This window comes from Nipponia nippon, unplaced genomic scaffold (genome assembly GCF_047370975.1).
Source record: "Nipponia nippon isolate SJK-2023a ecotype South Korea unplaced genomic scaffold, ASM4737097v1 scaffold_5, whole genome shotgun sequence".
NCBI lineage: Eukaryota > Metazoa > Chordata > Aves > Pelecaniformes > Threskiornithidae > Nipponia > Nipponia nippon.
This window is the reverse complement of record NW_028262369.1, coordinates 95,749,860-95,776,048: the sequence shown is the minus strand read 5'-3', so window position 1 is coordinate 95,776,048 and position 26,189 is coordinate 95,749,860. Positions and strand designations below refer to the sequence as shown.

At 39.6% G+C, this 26,189-nt stretch overlaps 1 protein-coding gene across 10 annotated transcripts in view; it reads right to left on the bottom strand.

Moving 5' to 3' along the window:
- Window positions 1-26,189, bottom strand: part of KYNU (kynureninase) — a 63,503-nt gene that overhangs the window by 23,694 nt on the left and 13,620 nt on the right. For 6 of the 10 annotated variants that reach the window (XM_009461783.2, XM_087731899.1, XM_087731896.1 and 3 more), the window contains 8 exons: window positions 25,844-25,964; window positions 18,962-19,044; window positions 12,580-12,641; window positions 11,127-11,198; window positions 9,644-9,718; window positions 8,154-8,300; window positions 1,998-2,096; window positions 1,158-1,231 (listed from right to left, as the gene is read on the bottom strand). In XM_009461783.2, the coding sequence (XP_009460058.1) occupies window positions 1,158-1,231; window positions 1,998-2,096; window positions 8,154-8,300; window positions 9,644-9,718; window positions 11,127-11,198; window positions 12,580-12,641; window positions 18,962-19,044; window positions 25,844-25,964 (733 nt within the window). Of the gene's footprint in view, window positions 1-1,157; window positions 1,232-1,997; window positions 2,097-8,153; window positions 8,301-9,643; window positions 9,719-11,126; window positions 11,199-12,579; window positions 12,642-18,961; window positions 19,045-25,827; window positions 25,965-26,189 lie in introns of all 10 variants that reach the window. The other 4 variants (XM_087731903.1, XM_087731902.1, XM_087731901.1 and 1 more) reach the window with 2 other exon arrangements.

Below are 26,189 nucleotides of genomic sequence, written 5' to 3'. Positions count from 1 at the left end.
AAGGTCCAGAGGTTTGGCCATGACAGCAATGCCTCCACCTGGCTAATGGGGAAGCAGAAAAAAAACTTTCCACAGAAATATCCAGATATTTGGAATATTTTGCCAGTGTTCACATGTGAGGGTCGACAGGTCATATGTCATCCTAATGAGTTTTCTGTTACGGGTGACTGAGAAGAACTTATCAGTGTTATTTTGTTATCTCCTGGGAGTCTAGACAGTCTGAAACCAGCACATAGTGCAGTGAAGCTGCTTATTATAATATTATTTCTCTCTGAAACCTGATTTAGTTTGCCTTCTTCAAGCTAAAATAAAAGTAAGTGACAGCAATTTCTCCAAGCATTATAGCCAGAAAGAAATGTTTACATTTGTCAGTGCATTAAAAGTATTAATCTTACTGTTCTTAATATACATACATAGAGTACAGTCATATAACATTTTAAATAACAGGTATTTTTTTTTTAATGCAGCTAACCTCAGTTGATAGCACAGCTTTTCATGGATTATACAGTCTTTGAGAACACAGATCTCCATGTAATGCTTCCTAGCTTTACCAGTGGATATAATTTTAATGAAAACATGCCAGTATTAAAGAGCTATTAGACACAGAATTGAAATTGTCTTTGATTTTGTTCACCAACCAAAGACTTCAATGATTTTAAAAAATCCGTTTTTAAAGGAAGATGTTAAATATTCTCTTTACATTAAACGGTCTCATAGGCATGATTTAGGTTACTTTTTTATATATTATAAGCATTCTCTTTTATGATTATATTTTGTTTAGAACTGGTAGCAGACTTCAAGGAGGAAATGCATTTAAGATGTGAGCATGTATGTTAACAATTTGAAAATTTACTAAAATTAACATAAAACAACCCATCTGAGGTAACGAAGATAACCAAATTATCTAAACTTGTGCTACCCTTTTCATTGATGCAATAAGTCAGTAAAGAATATTAGCCCAATTAAGTTTTTTTTTAAGCAAGGAATTTCTTCTGCATCTGTATATATATACATACATATATACATAGATATACACGTCTATAGTCTCTGACTAGGAATCTATAAACTTTCTCACTTTCAGATCTCAACTAAAAGGGAAGATATTTTCCCATTTAGACTTCACAGCACCTTTTATTTGAGTATAGAAACATACTTACGCTGGTTTAATACTCTGGGAATGCTTCTCATGAATATAGGCACCAGCGAGGCCTCCTGCTCCAGAATTTAAATACTGCAAAGAATAAATCAACATGTAAACATTGTGCTCATTATCTGTAAAGTATATCTTTCCTTCCCTCACCCAGCTCTATAAAACAGACCAATTTTAACATTTCTAGTGGTTTCTAACTGGAGATCTTAGCATTTGTCTCAAAGTGCTGATGTAGGTAAAAGCAAATATATTTTTTCAGATTAGTTCTAAAAATATCTGTCTTGGCTTGCATATGATATTTGAAATGTAAGAGACAAAAGGCTAGAAAACTGAAGTACGGCTGAAACAGTCCCATGTCATAATACATATAGCAAAGTCATCAAACAATTCATCTGACTATATCTGTCTATTCTTAATCTCAAGAGAAGTCAAAGGAACTAAAGATACCTTGTCCTATGATCTGAAATTGTTTAAGTTTAGGCAAGAGTATTCTACTATTTAGGGACCACTTAAGAAAATCCTATAGCCGCAAGACCTTCCCAGTGTGGGAAATAAGAGAAGAGCCTCTAATAATGTGGCCACAGAGCAGAGTGTGCTTCAGAGCAGATGTTTAACCACCACTAGCATCCACCTCACATCCACAAGACCTTGCAGGTCATTGCCACTCTTATCTTCTGGAACCTCTTGTGAGAAAGCCACTGTCCATCTCCACGTTGTGGCTGGTTCAAAGATTCAGCCAAGTCTTGATCAACAGTTCAGGTACAGTTCTTATTCATCTGACATGGTTGCTGACCCATCATATAAGTGACATTATGGAAAATAGTCTCAAACAATTAATCTATTTTACCTTGTAGGAGCACCAGCAGGCAAAATCTACTCCCCAGTCATGCAAATGAAGCTCTACATTCCCAACAGCATGAGCCAGGTCAAATCCAACAAAGCAACCCTGCAGGAAAGAGATAATTAATATATTGCTTATCAAGATAATCATCACTATAAAATTATTTTGAAAAAAATATCTTTAGAGCTTTACTTGCTCTCTATATAGGCATGCCATCAAGTCCCATCTGTTTTGAGTTGTTACTAAAAACAAATTTTCTATACCATAGATACATGTAGAAATCATTAATTGTTTTGTGGGCTTGTCTTCAAGGATGCTTGCATAATGGTTTAGATTCCCAATTTTTTTCTCATGCAGTAAAGTGGAATCACTTGAAATAAGTATTCAGAACAAATGCATAATTTCAGACTGTTGTATGGCATCACAAGCTCTAGGCAGAGACAAAACAGTAATGTACATATGATGCCAGTCACTCATGAACAATTGCGTTCCACTATATACTTATATTTAAGGTCTCCCTGATATTTAAACTATGAGGATCTCGCTCTTTGGGAATCCAAATGGGTGAGATAGCAGCCTGTGCAACACATTGATCTTTAAGGACTTTTGTACTTGTCCCTAAAAAGTTACAAAAGCATTCTGTCATTTCTCTGTGAAAAGTGTTGTATTTGTCATAACCACAATTTGCACAGGGCACTGGGGGGGGGGCGGGTGGGAACAAACATATAAGGACCACAGATATATAGGTCAAAAAGTAGCAGTTTTACACACAAAATAACCACTGGATGGCAGCATTTTTAAACTAAAAAGTTCTTCCAAGCTTTGCTACTTATTTAAGCGCAGAGAAATAAAACTACCTTTTGTGCCTGGACTACAAATGAAATGTTATTTTGCATTTTGCTTTTAAAACACAAACAGCCAGCTTGCAAGCAGCATGGTAGGAATAAGAGTGAGAGCACAGGCTTCAGAAAAATCAACGTCCAATAATAAAACAAAGGGTTTTTTTAAGAATCTCTTGCTGTTTCTTGCATGAAGGGAGCCTTAGCTAAATTATTTAAATGGTACTTTGATATATTTAATCTTCTGTATAAACTACATAACAATTTGAATGAAGTGGCATTTTAAGAAGACGTGACACACATTTTAATGGAGGTGTTAGTGAAGTTATCAGCTTGACAAGTCGCTCCAAAATGATGGGAAGAAAACTCACTGCCATAGCTTTTGCATGATCTGTACATTTGCTCTTAAACAGAACCAAAGTTCCAATAAATAGTCTAGCCTTCACACCCTTGGTGGCTTGTCTTCACAGGGACACTCAGAAGTGAGTTAAGACAAATCAACTGAAATGGTGAAGCTGATACAGAGAAGCTGAAGCACTCTCATTCAGAGATAAAATGGCCTTGGTTCAGAGGAATAAGCTACAGCAAACTAAAGCAAATCTGCTATTGAACAAGACAGTTTTCATAGGGTTTTAAGGCATTAACTTCAAAACTTCAGTTGACTGGATTTAAACATTTACAGGTATCCCTTTGTACATATGTCCCATACAAACTTTTTTGAAGAACTGATATGAGACATTCATTGGTTGCAGTGGAAACCAGGAATAACACGATATGCTGAGAGTTTTGCAGAACGTATGTGTCTGGCAGTACATTAACAAAATTAAAATGAAAACCTGGTAGTTGCTCATTAAAAAAAAACCCTGTAAGAAATTTAATTCTATGGTAAGTCTTGTGTTACAATCAGTTGTCCTTTCCTTGTCAGTAAATGCTAAACTGTATAAAAAATTATGTTCAAGCACAAGATGACAAATTACAAAAAGACAGTAGATGGGAAGTAGGACAAAACTCCTTAGGACACCAGCAGGTTGGATGCCCTTGCAGTCACAGTAGTATAACGAGGCTCCATAGCCATATCTATACCTGTAACCTCAACATGCACAAACTTCCCTGGGCGCTGACACTGACTGGAATAGACCAGCTTGCACCCACACCGTGGGGTCATAGCCCGCAAATGGGACGGCCACCGACATGCCACCCATGGGTCCTCTTCCTGAACTGCTTTAACAGCTCCCCAACACTTTGAAATTGGTTGGTAAATCCTACTGTGCACTATTTAACTTACTAATGAGGCATAGCGTGAAAATCTGGGTTCGGTGCTGGCAGGTTTCCTGCATCATCTCGGAAACACCCACTCACCATTTTGTTCAAGTCCTCATCTGCAAGATGGGTGGAGCTGGTTTGCTTTCCCGGGGGAGGTGTCTGGCACTCGAGTCGCACAAACAGCAAATGTTTAGCCACACAGATTGCATGGGAAAAAGTAAAACAAACTGAAACAGTTCTCCCTGCACAAGCCACGCAGAACAAGGACTGCGTGGGACCGTCGCTTCCCCAGACTAGGGGGAAAACAGAGCTCTCCATCTGCTCTGGGTGAAGAAGAGGACATGTGTTCTCCCCTGCCTCTTCCGTTTTATTCTAACATCTAAAAGTCATTTCTGCAAAGTGTCTGGGTAGCTGCTGATAACCAGCAGGTAACAACTCAGCATGGACAATGACATTTGGAGAGAGGGAGAGAAATGACAGCTTCACACCAGCAAAGCTGGGACATTTAGAAAGAGAGACAGGAAAAGAAATGAAGATGAAGGATCTTAAATCTCTTCCTACTGGGACTCAAGAGATTAAAATACTTTACATACGGTACAGAGTCAGTGGAAAGTACCATATAACTTACGAAATGAAAATTGTATTTGAAAGCTACAGTCTCCTAAAAGTCAGCCATTTCTTTGCTTGTAGAAGAATAAAGTGACTCAACCCCCTCCATCCTCCAGAGAAAGCTCAAAAGTATGAAACAAGGAAAACTGTTATATCCTCTTCAGCCTGCTGATGAGTCTCTTGCACAATACGTAGTAATTTTGATTTATCTGAGAGACCTAAGATGGAAAAATAGCCTGAGGTAATTTTTCAAGCTTAATTTAGTTCATTTAATATTTAATGACTTAATGAAGCTGTCTATGTGCAGAGCTTTCACTCTGGGAGGAATCTTAACGTACGTAGAGAACTTAGAAAATTGGCTTAAAAAATGTAAAAGGAAATCAGTAACTTAATTCATAAATGATTGACCTCAAGAATCCTAGGACATTTTCCAGACCTCCAGAGCTTGCAGCTCAAATCTCTAGCCAAGCCCTGATAGGGCACAACGCTGCAGGATTTTATTTCAATTGTACATTAAAAGAATTATTAAGACCATCTGTGTAGGACTTTTCTCTCTGCTACACTGGCTGACAAGTGGTTTTTTCCTCTTCTCAAATGACACTTCCACCTTGTATTTTCCCCTTCTGACTTGCTTGCTTGACAGCTCTCCCCAACCTATTTTCTTTTCAGGAGCATGGGGTCATTCGCTACCCCTCACCACCAGGAACAGGAGCCTTGCATTTTTGCTATGAACATGACTTCTCAGCCTTATCCTCTTTTAATATACATTTTAAAGGACTTCCAACCTTTCTGTGATAATATGTCACAAATAAGACAATCGTTCTAACCACTGCAGGTTTCATCAGGTGCAGGAGCTCTTGAAGGAGATATGGTCTTTAAGTCCACACACTTACTGTCCTGAAATCTTGTCAGCCTAGGGAGAGGGACTGGTTGGATGCCACCAAACGGAAATTAAGCCTGTACACATTACATAGACGCTAATGACTTTTGTTCAGCAGTTGGTTTTTTGTTCTCCTCTAACCTAACAGCAGTCCCTAATATCAGCTCTGACCTGGGAAAAAGGAGAGGAGCCAATTGCTTTTGAAGATGCAATATTTCGGGCTTTTTGGTAACCAGAAGCACCGAGACTAAGAGAAGCATCAGAATATAGAACTAACTCTTATCAATATTAAGGCAGCAAACTCTTCATGAATCGCTGATTTAATAGCTGTTCAAGTAAATATTTGCCATATGCAGATGTTTAAGTGTGGGGTAACAGTATGTTACATAGTGGTTTTGTATAAACATATAAACATCACTTAACTCAGTGGGCAGAATCCATAAGGACACTGAGCTGAGTGTATCTGACAGTAGGGAGATAAAAGAAGGGCTGGCTCATGCTTTTCAAGCCTTACGGGTACTCAAGGAGTTCTTCAGGCTGAATTACTTTTTCTTCTTAAATACACTAATGGCATTTTAGGTCATGAATCTACCTGGGTCCCAGTCCTACTCACTAACCACAAAGAGGCTGGTAATTAAATTTTTTTTCCCCTTTTGAAATATCTCTGGAAGAAGAGATTCACTTCTACATTATGGCATTTCTAACAGGCAAGCAGGTGGAAACAGGTCTTTGACATCTATCTGTGCCTGCTGGAGTACTGAAGTGCTGTCAGAAATTGCTCTCCTCTTCAGTAACATGATACAGTCTCCATATAAAGTGTGCCGTGTTGCTGTGTATAGCCATGTGGAAGTACATACCCCCAAGTCAATATTATTTGCATTGCCTTATAGAAATTTTAAGCTCTCTCTACCAAGTCCTGGTTATCTCCTCAGATAATATAAATATCAAATCCATTTTTGCTCCATATAATAAGCTATCAGTGACTACTCTTCCCCAGAACACAGGCTCTCAGCCACTTTGGGGTAGTTCATAGCTTTCAGTGAAACTGCATCACTTCCACTCATCCAAGCATGTGCCCCACAGTCCAGAGAGCACTTTTAGAGTGGTGGTAAAGTGATAGGCTTTTGCCAGGTTGTTCATATTTACAGTAGAAAAGAAAGAATTCTCTCTCAGACACCTTTCAGACACATCACAGAGCAGATTTCAGGAAAGAAGCACTGTAGGCACATAGGCGTTGGTGGCTGAACAAAGGCTTTGCTGTCACCAGGAGTGAGAGCGAGCAGAGCAGCGGGTGGCATCATCTTATTAATAACCTATCCTCCCTTTCAAACATTTCCACATAGTCTGTTGGTTATTTGTGATCAGCAAAGTACTGGAAGACCCTCAAGGAAGGCACCATGAAGGTGTTGCTTTTAGAGCTACATGGAGCTAATACACAGACCCGTTTCCCCCTGCAGCTGACTCCCCCTATTTCTTTCTTCCTTGGCTTTCTGCATCTGTGTCAGAAGTCAGTCTTGTTTTGTACGGTGTTCAGGACCAATTTTGTTGCCAGGTGCTGCTCTGTGAGAACATTCCCTTTCTATATCCCACGGGCCCTGCACTAGCTTTCACACCTGCTGTGCTCTCCCAGGGGAGACTTTACCATCACTTTCCAGCAGCATAACTTATTCCCTGACCTCCAGAAAAATTTCCACTGCCAAACCTACAGAAACAGAAGATGTATAGCCTGATGTGAGCCAGGAACCTCTCCAGAGAGTTAAAACATCAAATATAAATAGTTAGCTGGTTTGCCAAAATCCAGTGATACTAAATAAGTTTATCCTTGAGTGGTTTAATCTTGTATGAGATAAGGTACATCCAGTAAAAGACTGCCCCTACGGAAAGTCTGGTGACCTCCTGTTGATAAGAAGACTTAATTAAAAACTATTTTCTCCGGGATTCCTGAGGCAATTGAGATGGTTAAAGAAGTTTTACAGCTATGTCCACAGAGCACACTGCCTGCAAGCTCCGAAAGGCTGAGTCATCACTAAAATACAGTCCTCTTGTGACGTTGATGTGCTCCACATCGCGCCTGTCTTCAAAAAACTGATCAGCTGAGTCTGAACACTGCTGGCTGCATAGGGAGCTCACTTCTCTGCCTGTTGGGGGCAAAAACTGCCACAGCGTGGCTGCGGTAAAGGAGGAAAATCGTGAAAGTCTTCCAAAAAGCAAAAATCTAACGCAAACTAACTTTTAAAGAAAGATTAGAGCTGTGATTACCTCCTCCTCCTTCTCCACTGAACCTCTTGAAATTCTATCCTTCAAGAAAAGTCCTGTGGAAGTTAATAGTCATGAATTATCTCTCCATATAGTTTAAGTCACACCTGCAAGATTGCTCTCGCAGGGCTATTTCTTCATGCAGCACACAGCCCCCAAAGGATCTTGGCACAGAGTGCTTTTACTTTTTAGCAGAGCCCCACAGGTTTCCACATGTGCTCTGTTTTGTTCCACAAAAAGTAGAAATTAAAAATATTTCACAAGGAAAACTGATCTAAGATTGGTGTTAAAAGGATGGGTCTGGAGCAATCCTACCTTTTCTTGGCCAGCCTTTGTTATTCTAGGGATGTCAAACAGCTGTCCCGTGTAGTACTGCACCCCACTGAACAGAATGACAGCAATAGAGTCCCCTTCCTTCTCAATTACAGCAAGGATATCTTCAATCCTCAAGGTCTCCTCCCCCTAAAACAAAGTTAAAGCACACATTTTACATCAACTCTGGCAGTAATGAAACTGTCATTTTTTATTTCATAATCTATATTTTACCATGAGCTGTGCTGCTTGCATAAGGAGATCAAAAGCAAATCCTTAGCATGGTAATGATATACAAAGGTAGTGCTATGAAGTAGCCTAATGAGTAAGTTACCTCAAAAAAAAAGAAGAATCGTTAGCAAACTTATCTTGAAGGTGCCAGTTATAAAAAGTCTATTCACTTCATATGCTAGCATGCTTCATACTCTTTAATATTTCAGACAGTTTTAATTTACAGTAAAAAAAAATCCTGGTGCAAACAGCATATATAATGATTTTTATGGGGCATCTGAAAATTGTGACACCCACAAGACTTGCAAGTTGTCTATCTGTTTCACTGTGTACTTTTCTGATAAACTTCGTATCCCACAGGAAGCTATTATAAACCTACCATATTTATATTTCAAAAACAATAAGTCTCACATCATCAAAAGTACAAAAATCCCCAAACCTAGAGTCATTAAACATAGAGGAATTTCAACCAAAAAACCCAAACTCATTCTTGATTCTATATAGGAAAATTACTGCCCCATCCTCCTCCTGTCTTCCTAGCAAGGGATCATGTAAAACATACCACCACCTAGGGATCAATTAGACAGTGAAAACCTAGAATTAAATTAGACTTGTTACTGAAAAGAGCTTGGGCAAGATTGTTGAATTGCAAGTAACTGTTATTATCTCAACAATCTTTGCAAATCTATCAAGCGTTCAGGAGCGGGCTCTTTACTCACAAGATGACTCAGATTTCAGAAGCAAAAGGTCACCATCAGTTTATAGTTAGGTGGCAAAGTTCTTAATACTGCAAAAGTGAAGCAAGGCAGTCTTTCAAATTGATCTGAATTGCATATTACTCAAAGCAGACCTTTCCCTTACTCTGTGCTGATACATAGACTGCTGCTGTTCATGTTATGGCAATCTTTTACCTTAGGACATTAAAAGGACATTGGGGTTTCCCAATGAGCTACTATATTTCGCAGTTCTCTCAGGATGCTGTCAGGTTTTACGAACAGGAAAAACAGGGAAAATAACATATTTTTTTCTATAAGGCAAACGCGCTGGTTGAACCAGACGATTATAAAATGGGTCCTAATACCAAAAAATATCCACAGAAACAGAATACACAATTCATAAATTTTACCTAAAAGCATTAGTAGGAAGAGATTATAACTTCTGCAGGCAGACACTAGAATATGTGAGAACGTATGACTACTCTCCTATGAAATATACTTCTGCCCTTAGCAGTAGCAAGCAGAACGGACACATTTCTCACCAACCTCCCGTGGCTGCATCATGAGCATGCATTTCTCCACATCAAGTCCGTGAAGTCGAAGTTGGGACTCAACAGTGTACTGGAAGAGATTTCCATGCAGAACATGTTAGCACAATTACATGATAAAACAACTAAAAGAAAAACACATCAGAACTTCAGAAAAAAAAATTCAGATGCCTGCCTTTGACTAAAATTAACACTTGAAAGCCTAATCCAACTCCACTGAAAACTGTCTAGATTTCCTTTGGTTTGAAAAAGACTAGAATTTAATTCATATCATCAAACAGCAAGGATAAAGTCAAAGCCTAGATCCTACAGGATAAGTTCATGGAGCAGAATGAGAGTGGAAAAGTGGTGGAGGATGTGCTTTTATCAGATTCCAGCAAGCAAGGCCTGCACAGATAACAGCCACGGAGAAGACTGAACATCGCCTCTCCAGGGGCCCCAGGTACTCACTTTGCTTGGTAGCACATGTTAAATCCCAGGCTGTCACATATGCACTGCTGTCAATGCAAATGAGGTTTGGCCAGCACATATATGCTCTCCCATGCTATTCTCACGTCTTAGATTTGCTGCACAGCTGGGAGGAAATGAGAGCTCTGAACTCTCAGGCTATTTTGAAAATCCTACCCACTGATTTTATCAATAAATAATGGTTCTGGAGATAGCATAAAAATCATCAAATAATTCTATAAAATCTTTTAAAATTACATGACAGGGACTGAAGTGATGGCAATTGCACAGGTTATTACTGCAGTGCTGTAGAAATTTAAGAAGATGGAGTCCAAATGTACAAGTGCACCTGGAACAAACGTGGGATTAGTATGAACATTACTTAGAATAAAGGCAATTTGAGGTTTATACCCATCTGTGCCGCTATCTCCGTTACAAATAAACCTGTTAGTAGCTTGAGTCATTTTTATCTCACCTTAGAGATCAAAATTGTTATCAATTTCCATGAGTTTACGGAGCTGATGATAAAGTAGTAGTGGGCCACAAACCCAAAGATTAATTTGCTCTAAGCTGTGATGCACAGGCTATTGTCTTCTATTTTATAGCAGACAAATTATGTTTGAACTAGTAATCTGAAGTGTTAAGAACAAACATTTCCATCTCTGTCTGGGGATATATAAGTGTTAATGTTGTGAGTTTGTATTGATTTGGTTTCATAAAGTAAAACAGCAACAAGAATTAATAAAACATTTACAACTTCAGTTGATTTAGGCCAGTAGTTTGCTCAATGTCTTTAAAAAGACTAATAAATCAATGTACCCATTCAATCTTTTCCTCATGTAACATTTTTTATTTGAACAAAAGGAATAAAGCTACGATCTGTAAAACATGCTGAGCTCAAAAGCTTCTGACAGATTTTTTTATTGTAATGTTACTTGGACAAGATGAGCTAATAAATATTCAAATCAGGCTACTGATATTCTTTGGAAAAATATGATTAATAATACAAATACGGTGAAATATTAATTTCTTACATGGTCAGAGGGAAAGGCTCTGGCTTCTAGAAGAATTTTATAGCGTCTTGGAGTAGGCTTAAAGAAAGATAGCTGTTAAGAATAAAAAACCAAAAAGATATGTTGAAATGTATCTAAGCAGAGATGAGAGAGATGCTCCTAGTATATAACTTAATGAAGACTGCTTTACTTTCATGCAGACTACAGAGAATCCCCCAGAAATTACAAATATTTCTTTGTCCATATAACATTTATCAAAGTAGGAAAGCACTATAATACTGTATTTCATATATCCATAACAAAGGCCTCAAAAATCCAGCAGTGAAAACTTGCGCTTACAGGAATCAAGGGCAAAGCTTTGACTGCAGCCAGGGAAGTGGGGATTTTGCCCAGCTCCATCCCACAAGCAAAAGCAGCGGCTGAAGAGTAACAAACAGTGCAAAGGAATTGGATTTCCATTCCTGCCCTAAAATATTAGTTATTAAATCATCCCCTCCTCTGAAACAAACCTAACCAAGGGGCTAAGCCTTCTGCAAAGACCTCATCTCAGCATCTTTAGATGAATGGCCTTTCCTTCTCAGCTCCTTGCATGGAGGCAAGCTGGGCTTGCCACCACACTGAGAGGACCACAAGATGACTTACAAGCCCTCCTGTTCACGCCAGCATTGGTTATACAGAGCTCAGCATGGGCTGTGTACCCAAGCAGTTTGGCATGAGTCTGGCTGCACTGTACCTAATTGGCTTGCACTTAGCCAACTCTTTCCCTGCTTCAGGCTTCTTAATTTAACAAAGGTCAGAGACATGTTACAGAGGAGTGGATCCAAGTGATAAATATTTTGGTGTCAACCACACAAAATGAATCTTCACATCTTCATTCAGCTGAACAAAATCTTTGGCAATACTAGAGAACGAAAGACAGGCTATATGCAACAGCAGAGAGACCTGCTCATAAAGAAGCCACATCTATGGCCACCATGTTGTAAAAATCAAAATCGGAGGTTTTACCATGTTTTAGAGGGTATATAAAACAGCATAACTCAAAATGCCATCTCTTGCATGCAACTGCAGTTTAAGCTTGACTGAAATTACAGTTTTGTCTTGCTCACAGTTGAACTCTTGTTTCTTAAACTTTGAAGTTTGCTGTGAAATTCAAATTTGAGAAGTTATTTGTAAATGTTTCTTAAATAATAAGATCTCCTCTCTGAGGACTGACATGCAGCACATGTGAGAACAGCTCAAACTTCCCCTACAGAGCCTTTGAAAATATTTCTCTGTCCAGCTTTTCTGCTTAAGTGGAGCCAGGTCTTGCACAAGCCAAAGCATCATTCAAGATACAACTCCCAAGGCTTAAGAGAAGCTAGGCTATCGTCCAGTGCTCTTTCTGAGGTCCTCAGAAAACACTTTGCTTACATTTACAAAGAAAGGAATAAAATATTTGTCAACACAACATCAAATAAATATCGTAAAGACATACCATCTGGAGGTGTAAGTTAACAGTTAGCCCATTCATTAAGGCTACTTCATGTCTTTGGGCTCCTGAAATAATAATAATAAAAAAAAACTGGTTAGATATTTTCTTTATAATTTCAGAGAAATCTCCTACAGTGTTGAGAAAGCAAAAGTATGTTTTCAGTCAATGTCTCTCTAAACACTGGAAAGTAAACAAATGTTTGAGGTGTCATCACAGTGAAGTAAGAAGATTTCTTGTCTGACTCATTACACCACACTGGCAGGAAAATATTTATTTTTTCAGGTCAGCCGCAGAAAACAAAAACCAATGAAGTATTTCCATTTCCTGGCAAACCACTGGTGGATTTATTATCATTAATACCTCAGACAAAAATCAGGTCAGAAGACTACATGAAAAGAAAGGCTTGCAGACTTATTCTTGTCATAAGTTTATATGTAAAGCAAGTCAGAAAATATATTGAGAAAATCATCTATTGTAAGTGGTTACTGTAACGTCAAGCTAAATCTCATCCCTAATAAAAAAAAAAAAAAAAAACAAGCAAAGTGGCCTATTGAATATAAGAGACCATTATTAATTGTCCTGGTTTCAGCTGGGATGGAGTTAATTTTCTTCCCAGTAACGCTGTGTTTTGGATTTAGGATGAGAATAATGTTGATAACACCCTGATGTTTCAGTTGTTGCTAAGTAGTGCTTATGGTGGGCAAGGACTTTTCAGCTTCCCATGCTCTGCCAGGTGCACAAGAGGCTGGGAGGGGGCACAGCGAGGACAGCTGGCCCAGCCTGGCCCAAGGGCTATGCCATACCGTATGACGTCATGCTCAGTATAGAAACTGGGGGCTGCTGGCCGGGAGGCAACGACCACTGCTCGGGGACGTGCTGGGCATCGGTCAGCGGGTGGTAAGTGGTTGCATCACTTGTTTTTCCTGGGTTTTGTTTCTCTCTCTCTCTCTCTCTCGTGTTGATTTTCTTTTCATAACAATTTATCATTATTACTATTAATTTTCAATTATTAAACTGTTCTTATCTCAACCCACGAGTTTTCTTACTTTTGCTCTTCTGATTCTCTCCCTCCTCCCACTGGGGGAGTGAGCGAGCAGCTGTGTGGTGCTTTGTTGCTGGCTTAGGTTAAACCCAACATTAATGTGGCAACTTCACAAGGTAAAAAACATACCTACATAGATCCAAGGAGGCTAATAACATGCTTTTTGACAACAGCTAATCATGAGCAGAGCTAATGAAGTAACAACTAACTGTTATTACAAAGTATTTAGTAGCAAATTCTTGAACCCTTATCATCCACTGGTGAAAGGTTTTAGGCAGGACAAGGGACTACGTGTTGGGCAGGACGCCACTAGAGATATGGAGAAAATCAATTCCTGTTTATTTCTGTTTTGCCTGATGTCTGTTGTTGAAAAGCAGTAATTCACCCTTGACACAAATCAGTGCTTTGAGAGTCTTCTTCAGCTGGAAGATGGGCTCGTGCGTCTTGCCCTAGTCATCACCGCAGAAGTAGAGTTGGCCGAAGGTGGAAAGAGGTTGCAGGCAGGGAGGGGTGAAGACAAGTGTAAGCAGGCAGGGAGGGCAACAGCCACCCTTGAGATCGATAAAGAAGAAAGGAAAACATTATGTTGGGGTAAAAAGGTTAAGGGGAGTCACATGAAAAGGAGAAGTGAATCCTGGCTTTCTCCTGTCCCTGCCTTGGAGGGCACACAAGGTCCCAACCAACACGGGGGAAAGGCAGCAAGAGCACTGAGACATTCCCACCATATCCCACAGAGTTTAGGTTCATGGAGTTGTTACTTTGCCAGTCAGTTACTTAGGAAAAAGACATAACTGTGGGTTGAACTCAATACAAGCAAATATAGCCAAAGAACATGGAAATCTGTAATTAGGAAGGGTTTATTCATAAATCCTTGCCCAGCAGGCAAAAAAATCGAAGAATCATTCTGACTGAGGTATTCGAGGGCCTTTCTGTGTGTTGCTGAAATCTCCAAGTATTGGACAGAAATATTTCCCAGTAGTTGCCAGTGACTCGGGAGAACCCGTCCAGGGGATGAGCCAGGAGGAAAAAAAAAAAAGAGATGTCATGAATAAGTTCCCTCCTTCAGACACCAGGGACATCATCAGGTTTGTGGGAAGAAATATAAGTAGACCTAGTTCTTCATAGTGAAAAATTAGCTCTTTTCCTCACTTAAACTCCTCTCCTTTGCTTTCTTTTCTTCCCTCTGATAGCATTGCATCTGCAGGCTCCATGCTGTTGGAAGAGGTCACCTTGTGGCTGTTCTATTGAAGATGCAGAAGACAGCCAGAGAGAGTGATTGCAGCTGAAAACAGTATTATTTGCAGTCTTAATATTTCTATGGAACTCTTGAGGCTGAAAAAAAGGATAGCATCAAGAAATGGTATTGTTCTTATTTCTCCCTCTGCTCCTTCCATGAAATCTGTGGCTTTCACAGCAAATTCTGCACAAGCAATCTTCTGCCTGCTGTACCATTTCTGTATAAAGGAAACGGTTAATCTGTAGATCACTTTTAGCTGCATGCTAGCATCCCAAATTAAATATGACACTACATTTGTCATGTAAGTCTTGGTCTTCCGTAAATTATATATTTATTAAAAGCTTTCCATTATTGAATTTCATGCCCGCAAAACAAACCTCATCCGTGTCATTGGAAAACTGTTATCCTCTATAACCTGCACTGTGTTTCAGAAAACAACCTTTCTGTGATCCAATTAACCTATTACAATATTCAAAGACCCGGCACACAGGAGACAAAATTATGTTTGCTTTCTTTATTTCCTAACTTTATACCATATCTCCAAGACAGGCTAAAACCTGTATGTTCTGCTTGATAAATCTCCTCTTTAATAAAAGGAAGCAGCATTTGCAAAGTACAACTTCAGAGGCAATTATGATTGCGTTAGGCAGACACTGCCATCCTTCTCCTCTCTGACTGCAGTGGGAGCCTGATTCTCACCGGAGTAAGTAAAAAGCATTTTGTAAAATGATTGAAAAAAAGGCTAAAGACCCCAATTCTGAAAACAGGTTGGTTATTTCAAATAATCCTTATCACTCAAAGTCACTATAAATCTGCTAAGCATTCATTCTTCCCTCAACAGAGACCTGCTTGAGCACATTGTACAGCAGCAGCCATACAGTTAATCTTGTTCCATCAGAAGGTGATCCTGCCAAGGTTGTAATGTTTTAATAAAGTCTGGTAGGAGAAACCAAGATTACCGTCACCACGTTATGCCACTCGGCGCGAGCATAGAAAAAAAGCTTTGGCCTCCACTGACCTTGACTCTGCATTTCACAATGTATTTACTACTGTAACTTTCATTGAACAAGAAAATGTGACTGCATTTAATAAGCAAGGTGTTATAGCACTATAAACCATTAAGCGGACAAAGATATTTTACAGTCTTTAGTCGATTCCTGAATAAATCTCAGCAAATAATTTTTACTTACTACTACTACTTAGAGTGAGAAATGACAATTCCTCCTCCTCCATAACATATTAAATATTGAATGAAAAACAGGGTAAAATTCTGTTTATGTTCTTACATTAAATTCACTAAAAAAGGAAATTCAGAATGCACTCAACTCGTACATACTCAGTATAACACCTTGCTGGAAAGCAGTACCTAATCATAAATACCACATTGGAAGAGAGCATTTTAACAAAATATTTTTTCTGCATTTATTCTCTTAACCTTTTCACTACTACCTACAATTTTAAAAATCAGATTTTATTTGGATGCAGCCAGTATTTGGGAACCAACATTCGGGAAATATTAATTCATTTGCATTCTAAGAATCACTCACCTAGGTCCTGAAAAAAGCTGTGAGGATATTATATAAATAAAACCCTGCTGGCATGTGAATCTGAGGGCCAGATTTAAACCCAGACCACATTTGATAGTTCAATTAAACAAAGTCCAAAAAATCCAGAGAACAAATTCCAAACTGATAATGTTGACAAGCCCTTTACTGCTGAGGAAAACAAGACAATGATGAAACCCTTCCCAACAAAGAATTTTGATAACAAAAGTAGTTTAATGGTAAGGTGACCTCGGCCATCATAATTTTTTTATAGAAAACTTCAAAATATACATTTAAAATGAACAAAGTTGTAATAAGCTCAGTATAGTCTGGCCATTGTGATAAAAAAAAAAAGCATCAGTGTCATACAGAGTTTGGAAAACAAAAGAAAAAAAAAATGGAGAGGCTAGTAAGAAATTAGGTGAAGTTTAAGCAAAGCTCTCATTTCCCTCTCCTTACACCCAGAATACTTTTAGTTAAACAAATATTGTAATACACACTGAGCTGGCAGCCTCTGCAAGACAGATGGTTAAGGGAAAAGAAGTCCCAGCCTGACTCCCTGCTTTCTGCAGCAACTCTTAACCTAAAGCTGAGGCCAAACTGATCCCGGCACCGGCACTGGCGGGAGGTCAGGGCTCAGCCTGCCCCAACACCCTGTGGGGAGTTCACGGGAGCCCACGTTTTGCAAACAGAGCAGTGGCAAACATTCACAGAAGGTGGTGCAGAGAAGGATGATAATTCAAGTGCTTCAAGCTGCCCTTTGGAGGATCTTGGCTCTGTTTCCTCGTTACGTGAAGAGCATCAATAGTCTACCTTGTTACTTTACTGATTCAAGTGCCTGTAAGTCTGTAGTGTGACTACTCTCCCATTCTCATAAGACGTAAGAATAATTCGCCACCCACCAGTTAATTAAGTTCAAGGTTTCCAATTTCAAAGCCCTTACTGTGCATTGGGCTAGTTGTGTGACAGGTCGCATTTCCCCACCTGCCCGCAGCTTCCCAGTAATACCCTACCAGAATGAGAACGTCCACTTGTCAGGAAAGATGGGTCAAACTAGAGAAATACCTAAATCAGCTGCATTCAGCATTTTTACACCCTTCACCCCTTTATATTCTTACATTTTTATGTTCTATGATAGTTAACAGATGAATGAACTGAGCTTGAATGTAATGAAAGCAAGAAAAGTAATTTCTTAACATCCTGAGCAATACTAGGTGCTATGATAGCAACTTCCAAAATCAGAACAACCAACCTGCATTTTGGTTATTTCATTCTGCAGATGGGATCGCTCCACATAGCCCAGTGATCCCCAGCCTAGCCACGTTCATATTTATGTTATCTTAGTGCTTACATCATGGTTAGACCAACTATAACAATATTTTCTTATATTTGTTCAGCTAAAATGCTGGACATTATTATTGGAGCAATTTGGAAACTTCATGAAGAAGTCAGGAAGTGAATTTATTTATAAATATATAAATAAATTTTTCATGAAACATTCCTTAATGTCTCTGTTTCCAATTGTTCAGACCCCATTTGCTTCTCTTGAAGGAGAAAAACCATAACTTTCTCATTGAACTCTTGTCTATAGTTGGAGGAGAAATTACGAGACAATATCTAGCGTGCAGTAGGTCAACTTAACCGTAATATTCTTCCTTAGTGAAGGCACAAATGAACACACGATAATTCACTTCAGACAGTCAGTATTGACAGTTGCATTCAACAGCTAAATTGAAATACTGGCCAAATCTCACTAAAATCTACTAACCTAGCCTTGACAACGGCTGTAATGGTTGGGGAGAGAAAGGGTCTGTGAGAAACCCTGCCAAAATCGTTTCTCTTCCCCCTTCTGACAGCAACAGCTCTGAAGGAAATCCCAGTGAAAGATTATTTCAGCAACTACACACAAGTTAGAATAAGAGGTGACAGAGGAAATTTGCATTCAGACTCAGACGACTGCTTTCATGGCTGGCAAACTCACCAGGAGAAGTCTCCAGGGCTCCTTCTCAATCTCTGGAATAACCAGATGTATTTACTGCCAAGGTCCTGCAGAACTGCAGACTCCTCGAGTGGTACAGCAGGGTAATGGGAACTTACAAATAGCAGGTCCTGCCCAAATTATCTGCTTCATTGACATAAGCAGTTCTCAAATATAAGGCTGGATTTAGTGGCGAGGAAAGGAGGAAAAGCAGAAAACGTCTAGATAGAAATCATTTTTCAAAGGGGAAAGTTCATTGGTTTACTTCTAGGAGAGAGACTGAGAATCCTGTAATGCCAAGTGCCCTTTAAAAGGGCTTCATGTGTTAGACCAAGTGGTTTATGATGCTCCAAGAAACCCTTTGCTGTAATTAGTTTCATGATATGCATATGCTCATATATTATCGCATACATTCAATTCTTAAATAATTTGCAGCCTTAAAGTGTTAGTCCATGCACAAGACAGTCAGAAAAACTATTTTAAAACTAAATTTTGGTTACAGAGTTTCAGGACTTCCAGTCTTAAAAGAAACCAAATTTGTTTTCATTGCTAGAGAAATATTTTTCCCTGCAGTTCACACCTACCAACCAGCTCGGCCATCAGGTCCAGGATGCACTCGTCTGCCAAAGCCCATGGGCGCTGACCATTGAAATGGCCATGAACACCTCTGAAAAGGAAGAGACAAATGGTGAAAAACATATGCTGTTCCCTCTGGATCAGTCCTAAGAAACGTACCTGATTTGGAGATACCACATCTAGAGGAGGGAGAAGGAGGAGACTCGCTTAAGATGAGCACAGCACTTCTTATCATGCCACTAAAGCTCATAGCAAATGCAATTAATTTGTTGGTTTCCTACAGGTTTTCAATTGCTTGAAAACTATTTATCTGGGGCCTCAAAATTCCTCTAGAAATCCCTCAAAATTAGAGATGATAGCTTTTTCACAAGCCCTCTGCAAGTGGCTGCATAGGAACAAGAAGCCTCTGGGAACAGGCATGCCGGGAAAGGGCACTGTGGTGCCCAGTGCAGGATGGCTCCCCGCTAACCCCAGCTCACTTTACACAGAGAGCAGAGATCACCCAGCAGATTCACTCCACCAGCATTTCTAGCTGAACATTGTACGGTGCAGAGGATGGTAGACTTGAATATTGCCTTGCTCCCAAACAGAAGTATTTCTTGTCAGAAACAATTTCTGTCCTCCTGAATCTGTCTGAACTCACCCTTCTGCATAACCCAGCAGGTACTTAATGTATACACAGGGAATCACCTGCCCAAACAGAGCTGCCTGCTAATTTTTATTACTTCTCCCTGCCAAATTGTTCTAGATCTAAGTGTGCAGAGAGCTTTTTGGTTTGACAGCGGGCATTTAAAAACTTTATTTTGCAAACTATTCCTCTCTACAGTGGATCATATGCGCACCTTAAACCTGAATGCATTACTACTCTGAAGAGACAGATATGTACATTTAGTTCTGGATTAAGTGCTCTGAACTAATTTTTGCTTCAAATGTGACAGAGAAGTAAACTTCTAAGGTAGCCACCGTGCATATATAAATAAAAAGTTGCAAAGTTTCTTAAACATGCAGGATGTAGCGTACAGATTTAAATGCAAATGAAGGCAGACTGAGAAAAGTAATAATTGTGCTAATCCAGAGGAACATGGCTCTGGGCTTCCATCTCACACTGGATGATTTTCATATTTGCTGAGCACCACGGGGTACTTGTAGAGTCAGAAATGCCAGGCTGCATGTGGCTGAGGCAAACCAAGTATAAAGCTGTTTCAAAAGAGGGACAAAACCAGTAGAAAACTGGGTAGAGACCAAAAAAAGCCCTAAAAGCTGTGATGAGAGAAAGAAAGAAAAAAAAAAAAGAGCAAGTAATAAACCTTTTAAAGAAGAACAGGCACACAATGTTCACTCAAAATCATGAGAAGACATCTGGCAGATGAAGACATGAGAAAGGAGGGTGTATGAGACACTACCAGCTAGTCCCCCATGCTTAAGGCTGTTTAAAAGATTGGTTTTCCCTATCCACCTCCTACTTTCCCTTCTCAGGTAGAATTTTGTTCCGTCTCCCACACAAATTATCTGGATTTTTATAGTCAGACCCTTTCTGATTGACTTGGGTGTAATTCACTCCTCCTAGGGATATTTCCAAAAGAATCACAGTCCTAAAGAAAAGAAGAACTGCTGCAAAAAGCACAATTTGTATTAACCATTTCATGACTCTTATCTTTGCAAAATACCATTTGCTTTTGGACTACTTTAGGTCAACAGCTGAAGGAGGGCACAGGTATAGCTGAACATCTCTTACAGATAAAATAACCTCCCTACGTTCAACAAGTCCAGCCACAGAGGGATGACAAGAAGGACCTTGATCCCTAATTTGGATAAGGTTGCGGTACACTAGCTGACCACTTTTCTCCATTTTAGAATTGCTCTCTGATGAGACCTTGAAAGCAGAAAGCAGGCAGTGTAAAATAACACTCATTTACAAGAACATTTCATACATGAGGAATAAAGGCAGTAGGTTGGTAGGGGAGAAAATGTGGTAAGGGGCAGGATTAGTGCTAACAGTTCCTCCTTCTATCAAACCAAAATGCAGCTCCTTTCCCTAAAGACAGTGGTATGTGTTACATAAACAGCAAGACATTTATTGCTAATTTCCCTTCTTATTCTTAACTGTAATATAGTGATCAAAGGACTTCGAGGTAATACAGACTGTTAAAGTAAAAAAAAACCCAAAGATTTTCAGTGGCTCCCAGCCCGAGGGGATCCGTATTTCTGAAAGAGGATAGCAAACATAATAAGACAGGAAAAAGAAGACCTAACTACCTATGGGATTCTCTTTCATTAGCTTTCTCTGATTTTATAGCCATTAGTGTCCTTCTAATGGGAATTTACTGATGAAAGCTCTTTCCACCAGCACACAGGACTAACAAAATTTCAGAATAAATTTCCAAGTTATCATGAAAACAGATATGAGATTTTGAGCATGAGGATATTTTATTTTGAGAAGAAAACATGAAAATTTAAGTATATTGAAAGAGGGGAGAGCCAGCATTAATTATTATTCCTATTATTATTATTATTACAGCACAGCTTACAGCTTGCCTCCCTCTTGATGGCCAATATAAATGCCAAGAGACAGAAATTATTGCAGCTAAAATGGTAGTTAAAGGCATATTCTTGGACCCTTTTTTTATTTTAATCACATGAAACTCTGTAGCCTTTGCTGATGGCACAATACATCCTATTACACTTAGGTTGTAAAATTCTATGCTCTGCCTCAGAGAATTTATATCTCTGTATATTATGCCACCCCTCTCTCAGCTCTGGTAGGCACTGGGGGTAATCTTTAAGGACACAACTGCAGTGCTTCTGGCATTTCCCTCAGACACGTATAGCCTACATCTCATTTTCTTTCCTCTGCACCCTAGGTAGCCAGAGAGAGATTTAAATCGAGGTACCCAAATTAATGAATACAAAACATGGCCTATCAAATCATAAAGCATCACACAAACAGAATTATTTCTTAAACTACTGTGAGAGTTCTTCATTGCACAAATTAATTTTTAGTCGGTTACCATTTTATTTTCAATTTGGCAAGAAATCACAATGCCACATTTTATTCGTTGAGGTCTGGTTGATATAAAGCTCACTAGGGGAGCTAGAAACGCACTTTCTTATATGATCTCAGGGTTTCAAAGGAGGTAACAAAAGGGATTTAAATTAATTGCCAGCTTCAGGAATCTTCTTCGCTCATCCAAATCTTGTTCAAGTGGAAATGTCCTTCTTGTTTCTGTGCCAAAAATGATGCAAAGCATTTAATAAGCCAATACAGACTCTTAAGTTTGGTGATGGTTTCAAGCAAAGAAATAGCCAAAAGAAAGGAAGACATGGCCAAAGAAAAAGAACTGTGTGTAGATTGAAGGCAAAACTAAAAAAGCTAGGGGATTAAACCAGGCATTTACAGCTCTAACATACAACCTGCTGAAAGGTACTATGCAGAGATGACTCCTGCCAAATGGCAGAAGAAGTGAGTTTGTCAAGCAGAATATGACCAAGCCCTGCCAAGCTGCACTGCTGCTTTCAGGGCTGTTATATCTTGCAGGATTAGTTCAGAACATAGAATCAAAGATACTTTTTAACTCACTGAAAACAGTCCCTTGCTACTGCAGGTGCTATATTATAAAGCCCTCCACAGACCTGGGTTTTTTTGTCTACTATACTCACGTCAGAAGCCTGTTGCCAGACTACTTCAATGCTTAGAAGTATATATACATATTTAGGTTCTAGCCCAAATTTATTAATTCCTAGTTTATATTTACTGTGCCAGCATGTTATTTCATATAAGTGGCTCCTTTTTTCTCCTATGTTTATCCCTTGATACATTCACAGAGAACAATCATTTTTCCTTTCAGTCTTCATTTTGCTCAGCTAAACAACTCTAATCCTCAAGACTTCCATTAAGCAGGTTCTCCACTCCCCAATCACCCTACCAGCCCTTCACAAGAGCACAACAACTGGCTACGGCAGACTCCCTTCTGTTTTAATAGTTGCACTTTAATGAGCTACTCGGACGTGAGAGACATTGCCCGCTGCAGCGAGTTTGTTCGCATGCAATAACAATTCTATAAAATACATTAATTGCTTAAACAGTTGTGGCGGGGGAAGGGAAAACAAGACACTGCAAAGCACCTATTGGCCTTTATCCAACCAAACAGGTCACTTGAACCTTGGCCTTTTAGATTTCAAAAAACTGGATTATTGGCTACTCTAAGCACAGAAGAGAAAACTCTTCATTCTTTTTTGCCCCTCATTCAGTAAATCTTGGATTTAGCTGAAATCAAAACAGAAAGATGAAGTCTCAAAGGCTTTTTTTTAATCCATACTAAGAATGCCAGTGGCTTGAATTTGTAATCTTTATACATTAGCATAAAAAAGAGGACTGAGGAATGTGGAAAGAAAGAATACAAAAACAGAACAGGTACGTGGGAGGCAGATGTAAGAGAAGAAAGTTATAACCTGTCATTTAAAGGCAAGGGGGGAGAAAAAAAGGACAGTGACACTGTAAGAGGGAACACAACAAGAAAGAAATGCATGAAAAGGCCTCTTTCTCTCCAGGCCTTACTCTAATGAGTTGCCATCACCATACAGAGCTAAAGCTATGAGCTTCCCTGCCCTTGACAACAGCTACCAAGTAATCTTCCTTCTCACTCTTGCCATCAGCTATAAGCAGTGAAAACCATTTAAATAGACAAGTATAGTAGCTATTTGAGATGAGTCCCAAGACACAACAAACAGAAAACGTGGTAAACCAATTTATAAGAGAGCCAGAATCTATATCATTGCTGACTTGAAGGATGTACCTAATTTGCATGCCATTTCTTAGTTTCTTGCTACTTATTTATCTAAGCCACAGACACTAAATTCCATGCTGCCAACACAGAAGACATTGAACAGGCTTCGGCTGGTAACAACTACTACCTTAGACTGCATTTTGCTAAGCTATCCTTGGTGACTGGAATAAAAGCATCCATTTGTGCATCTCCAACCACCTATTCCTTTGCAGCCTCCAGCACCCAATTCCGCCCATCAGCTTCTTTAAGCATAAATTGCTCTGTTCAAATTTAGCTTGACCTCACCCTGACTTTCTCAGTTGCCTTAGGTGCATCAGCAACTAGCAGGATTTTGTTGTGGGGTTTTGTTGGGTTTAGTTTGTGTTGAGTTGTTTTTTTGTTGTTGTTGTTTTTTTCTGAAACTTTCTGATTTATTCTGGGTAAGGTGTTTGGGGCCAAGCTGTACTTTTGGCAAACAGCCTTCTAGATTTACTCCCTCTCTTCCAATGGCTTGAAATCAAGTTCAGCCATATTTCCCCCTTAGATACAGCTACTGAAGGTACTTTTGATCTTCTGGAGAAACATGCTGCCTACCCTTTTCTCTCAGATTTTTATAATCATCAAGGAAAAAAAAATATCCTTCACTGTAGCAAAGACAAACATAACAATGAAAGTGAACCAATGAAAAGGTACAGTGAAGGAGTTGAAATATGTTTGCACTCCCAGTGCATCACTCTAACAGATAAGAGTGCTATCTGACTTTTACCTTTCGAAAGAGCTCAGCTGTTTCCCTGATAAAGTACGATAATCATACAGAAATGGACAGGGTTGCAATTTTTTCAAATGACTGGAGAAATTGCAGTGTTGTGCTGAATGAATAACCAGAAGGAACAAGTACTTCCCAAAGTTCACATTCATGCCCATTCATTCTCAATCTTCTTCTCACTTACAAGAATGCAAGTAATAAATAGGAAAGAGCAAACCATTTTTATTAACCCACAGCATTCGTATATTAAGTGAAACGGCAGCTACAGAGTTTTCGCACTTACGTTGCGAAGCCTCCATTTATAGCATTTCTATTGAAACAAGGCTGCCCAGTTAGCAGAATTAGCTTTTCTTCTTCTACCTCCCCATATTTCCTCTGCTCTCTCACCATGAAATCACATCAGTTCCACTCATATCCCGCACCTATAAAAGTGTTCATCTCTTTTCCAGCTCACTCACTCATCTGGATGTTATTTTCCTTTGCCACCTTCAGCTCCCTGGTTTTTACTTATCTTTTTCCTTGCTCCTCCCTGCTTCAGTTGCTCAGACAGGTGCTGGACATCTCAAAGCACAGACTCTCCAGGGAAACAAAGTATAATATATATATATATATATTTTTAAAAAAAGCTATTTTCCCCCTCCTATATATCTCAAAGTTTCCCATCTGTTATGATAACAATGCTCCTTCCCCTGCAATGCTGAAACATGTCCCTCTTTTGTCCCCGTCTCTCTTACATCAGCTCTGTTCAGCAGAGCTCATTGCAATCTACCCTCAGCTCCTCACTGAGATGCTCCTGAGAAGACAGGAACGCTTCTTTCTAAATAAAATGAACTTGTCAGGCAGAGACCTGGTTTAAGAGGAGCCAAAAACCTGCCAGCACTGGCAGCAGCACCACCTGCGCTTGGTGCTATTTCAAGGGGAACTGCCCATTGCAAGGCCTGCAGGGTGAATCACATGCAGTTAAAAATACTAATTAGAAAATTACAGGGTCTGAAACTGAATCATGTTCACCAGCAACCAGCAGTAACCAAATGAGTTTGTGTGTCTTGCGTATAAGCACGCACAGCAAATGGATGGGGATGGCTAAGCCATTCAGGTCCTCCAGATGAGCCAAAGCAGAGCCACCATGTGCAGCACAGGTTAGCACAGCTGGAAGTTTCTCTTTCCCCGTTTTACTGCTCATACCTTTAAAGGAGATTTAAATAGTGCTAGGGAAACACTGAACATGTTTTACTCCTGGGCTATAGTGGTTTTAACACACTATTCTTCTATTTGAGCATTTTCAAGGCAGATCCAAAAAAACCCCAAAGTGCTCATCTGAAGCATGGGTTAGCATCTCACATACCCTGCTGTGTACTCACATTCGAGCCCACTTGTCCAGTTCTTCATCCAAGTAAGTTTTAACTTTTCTTGGCTGGAGCCCGAGGGAATTCCCAGCAAAGTATACACAGCTCTCCTCTCCATTCACCAGGCTCAGATCAGCTGTGGAGGGAAACCACAGAAACAACACGCACATGGGAGTGAGCCCAGGAGGGACAGCACGCACACACGCACGTGTGCCACCACACAGAGCTCTGCCCATTCTGGAGCTCCCTCGGGCACCGTGGTCCCTATGCGTGAACGGAGGTGCCGCATCCTGACCTTCCTCCTAAGACACCACGCAGGTGACGCTGCAAAAGCATCTAAGGAGGAGGACAGCAGGGCAAT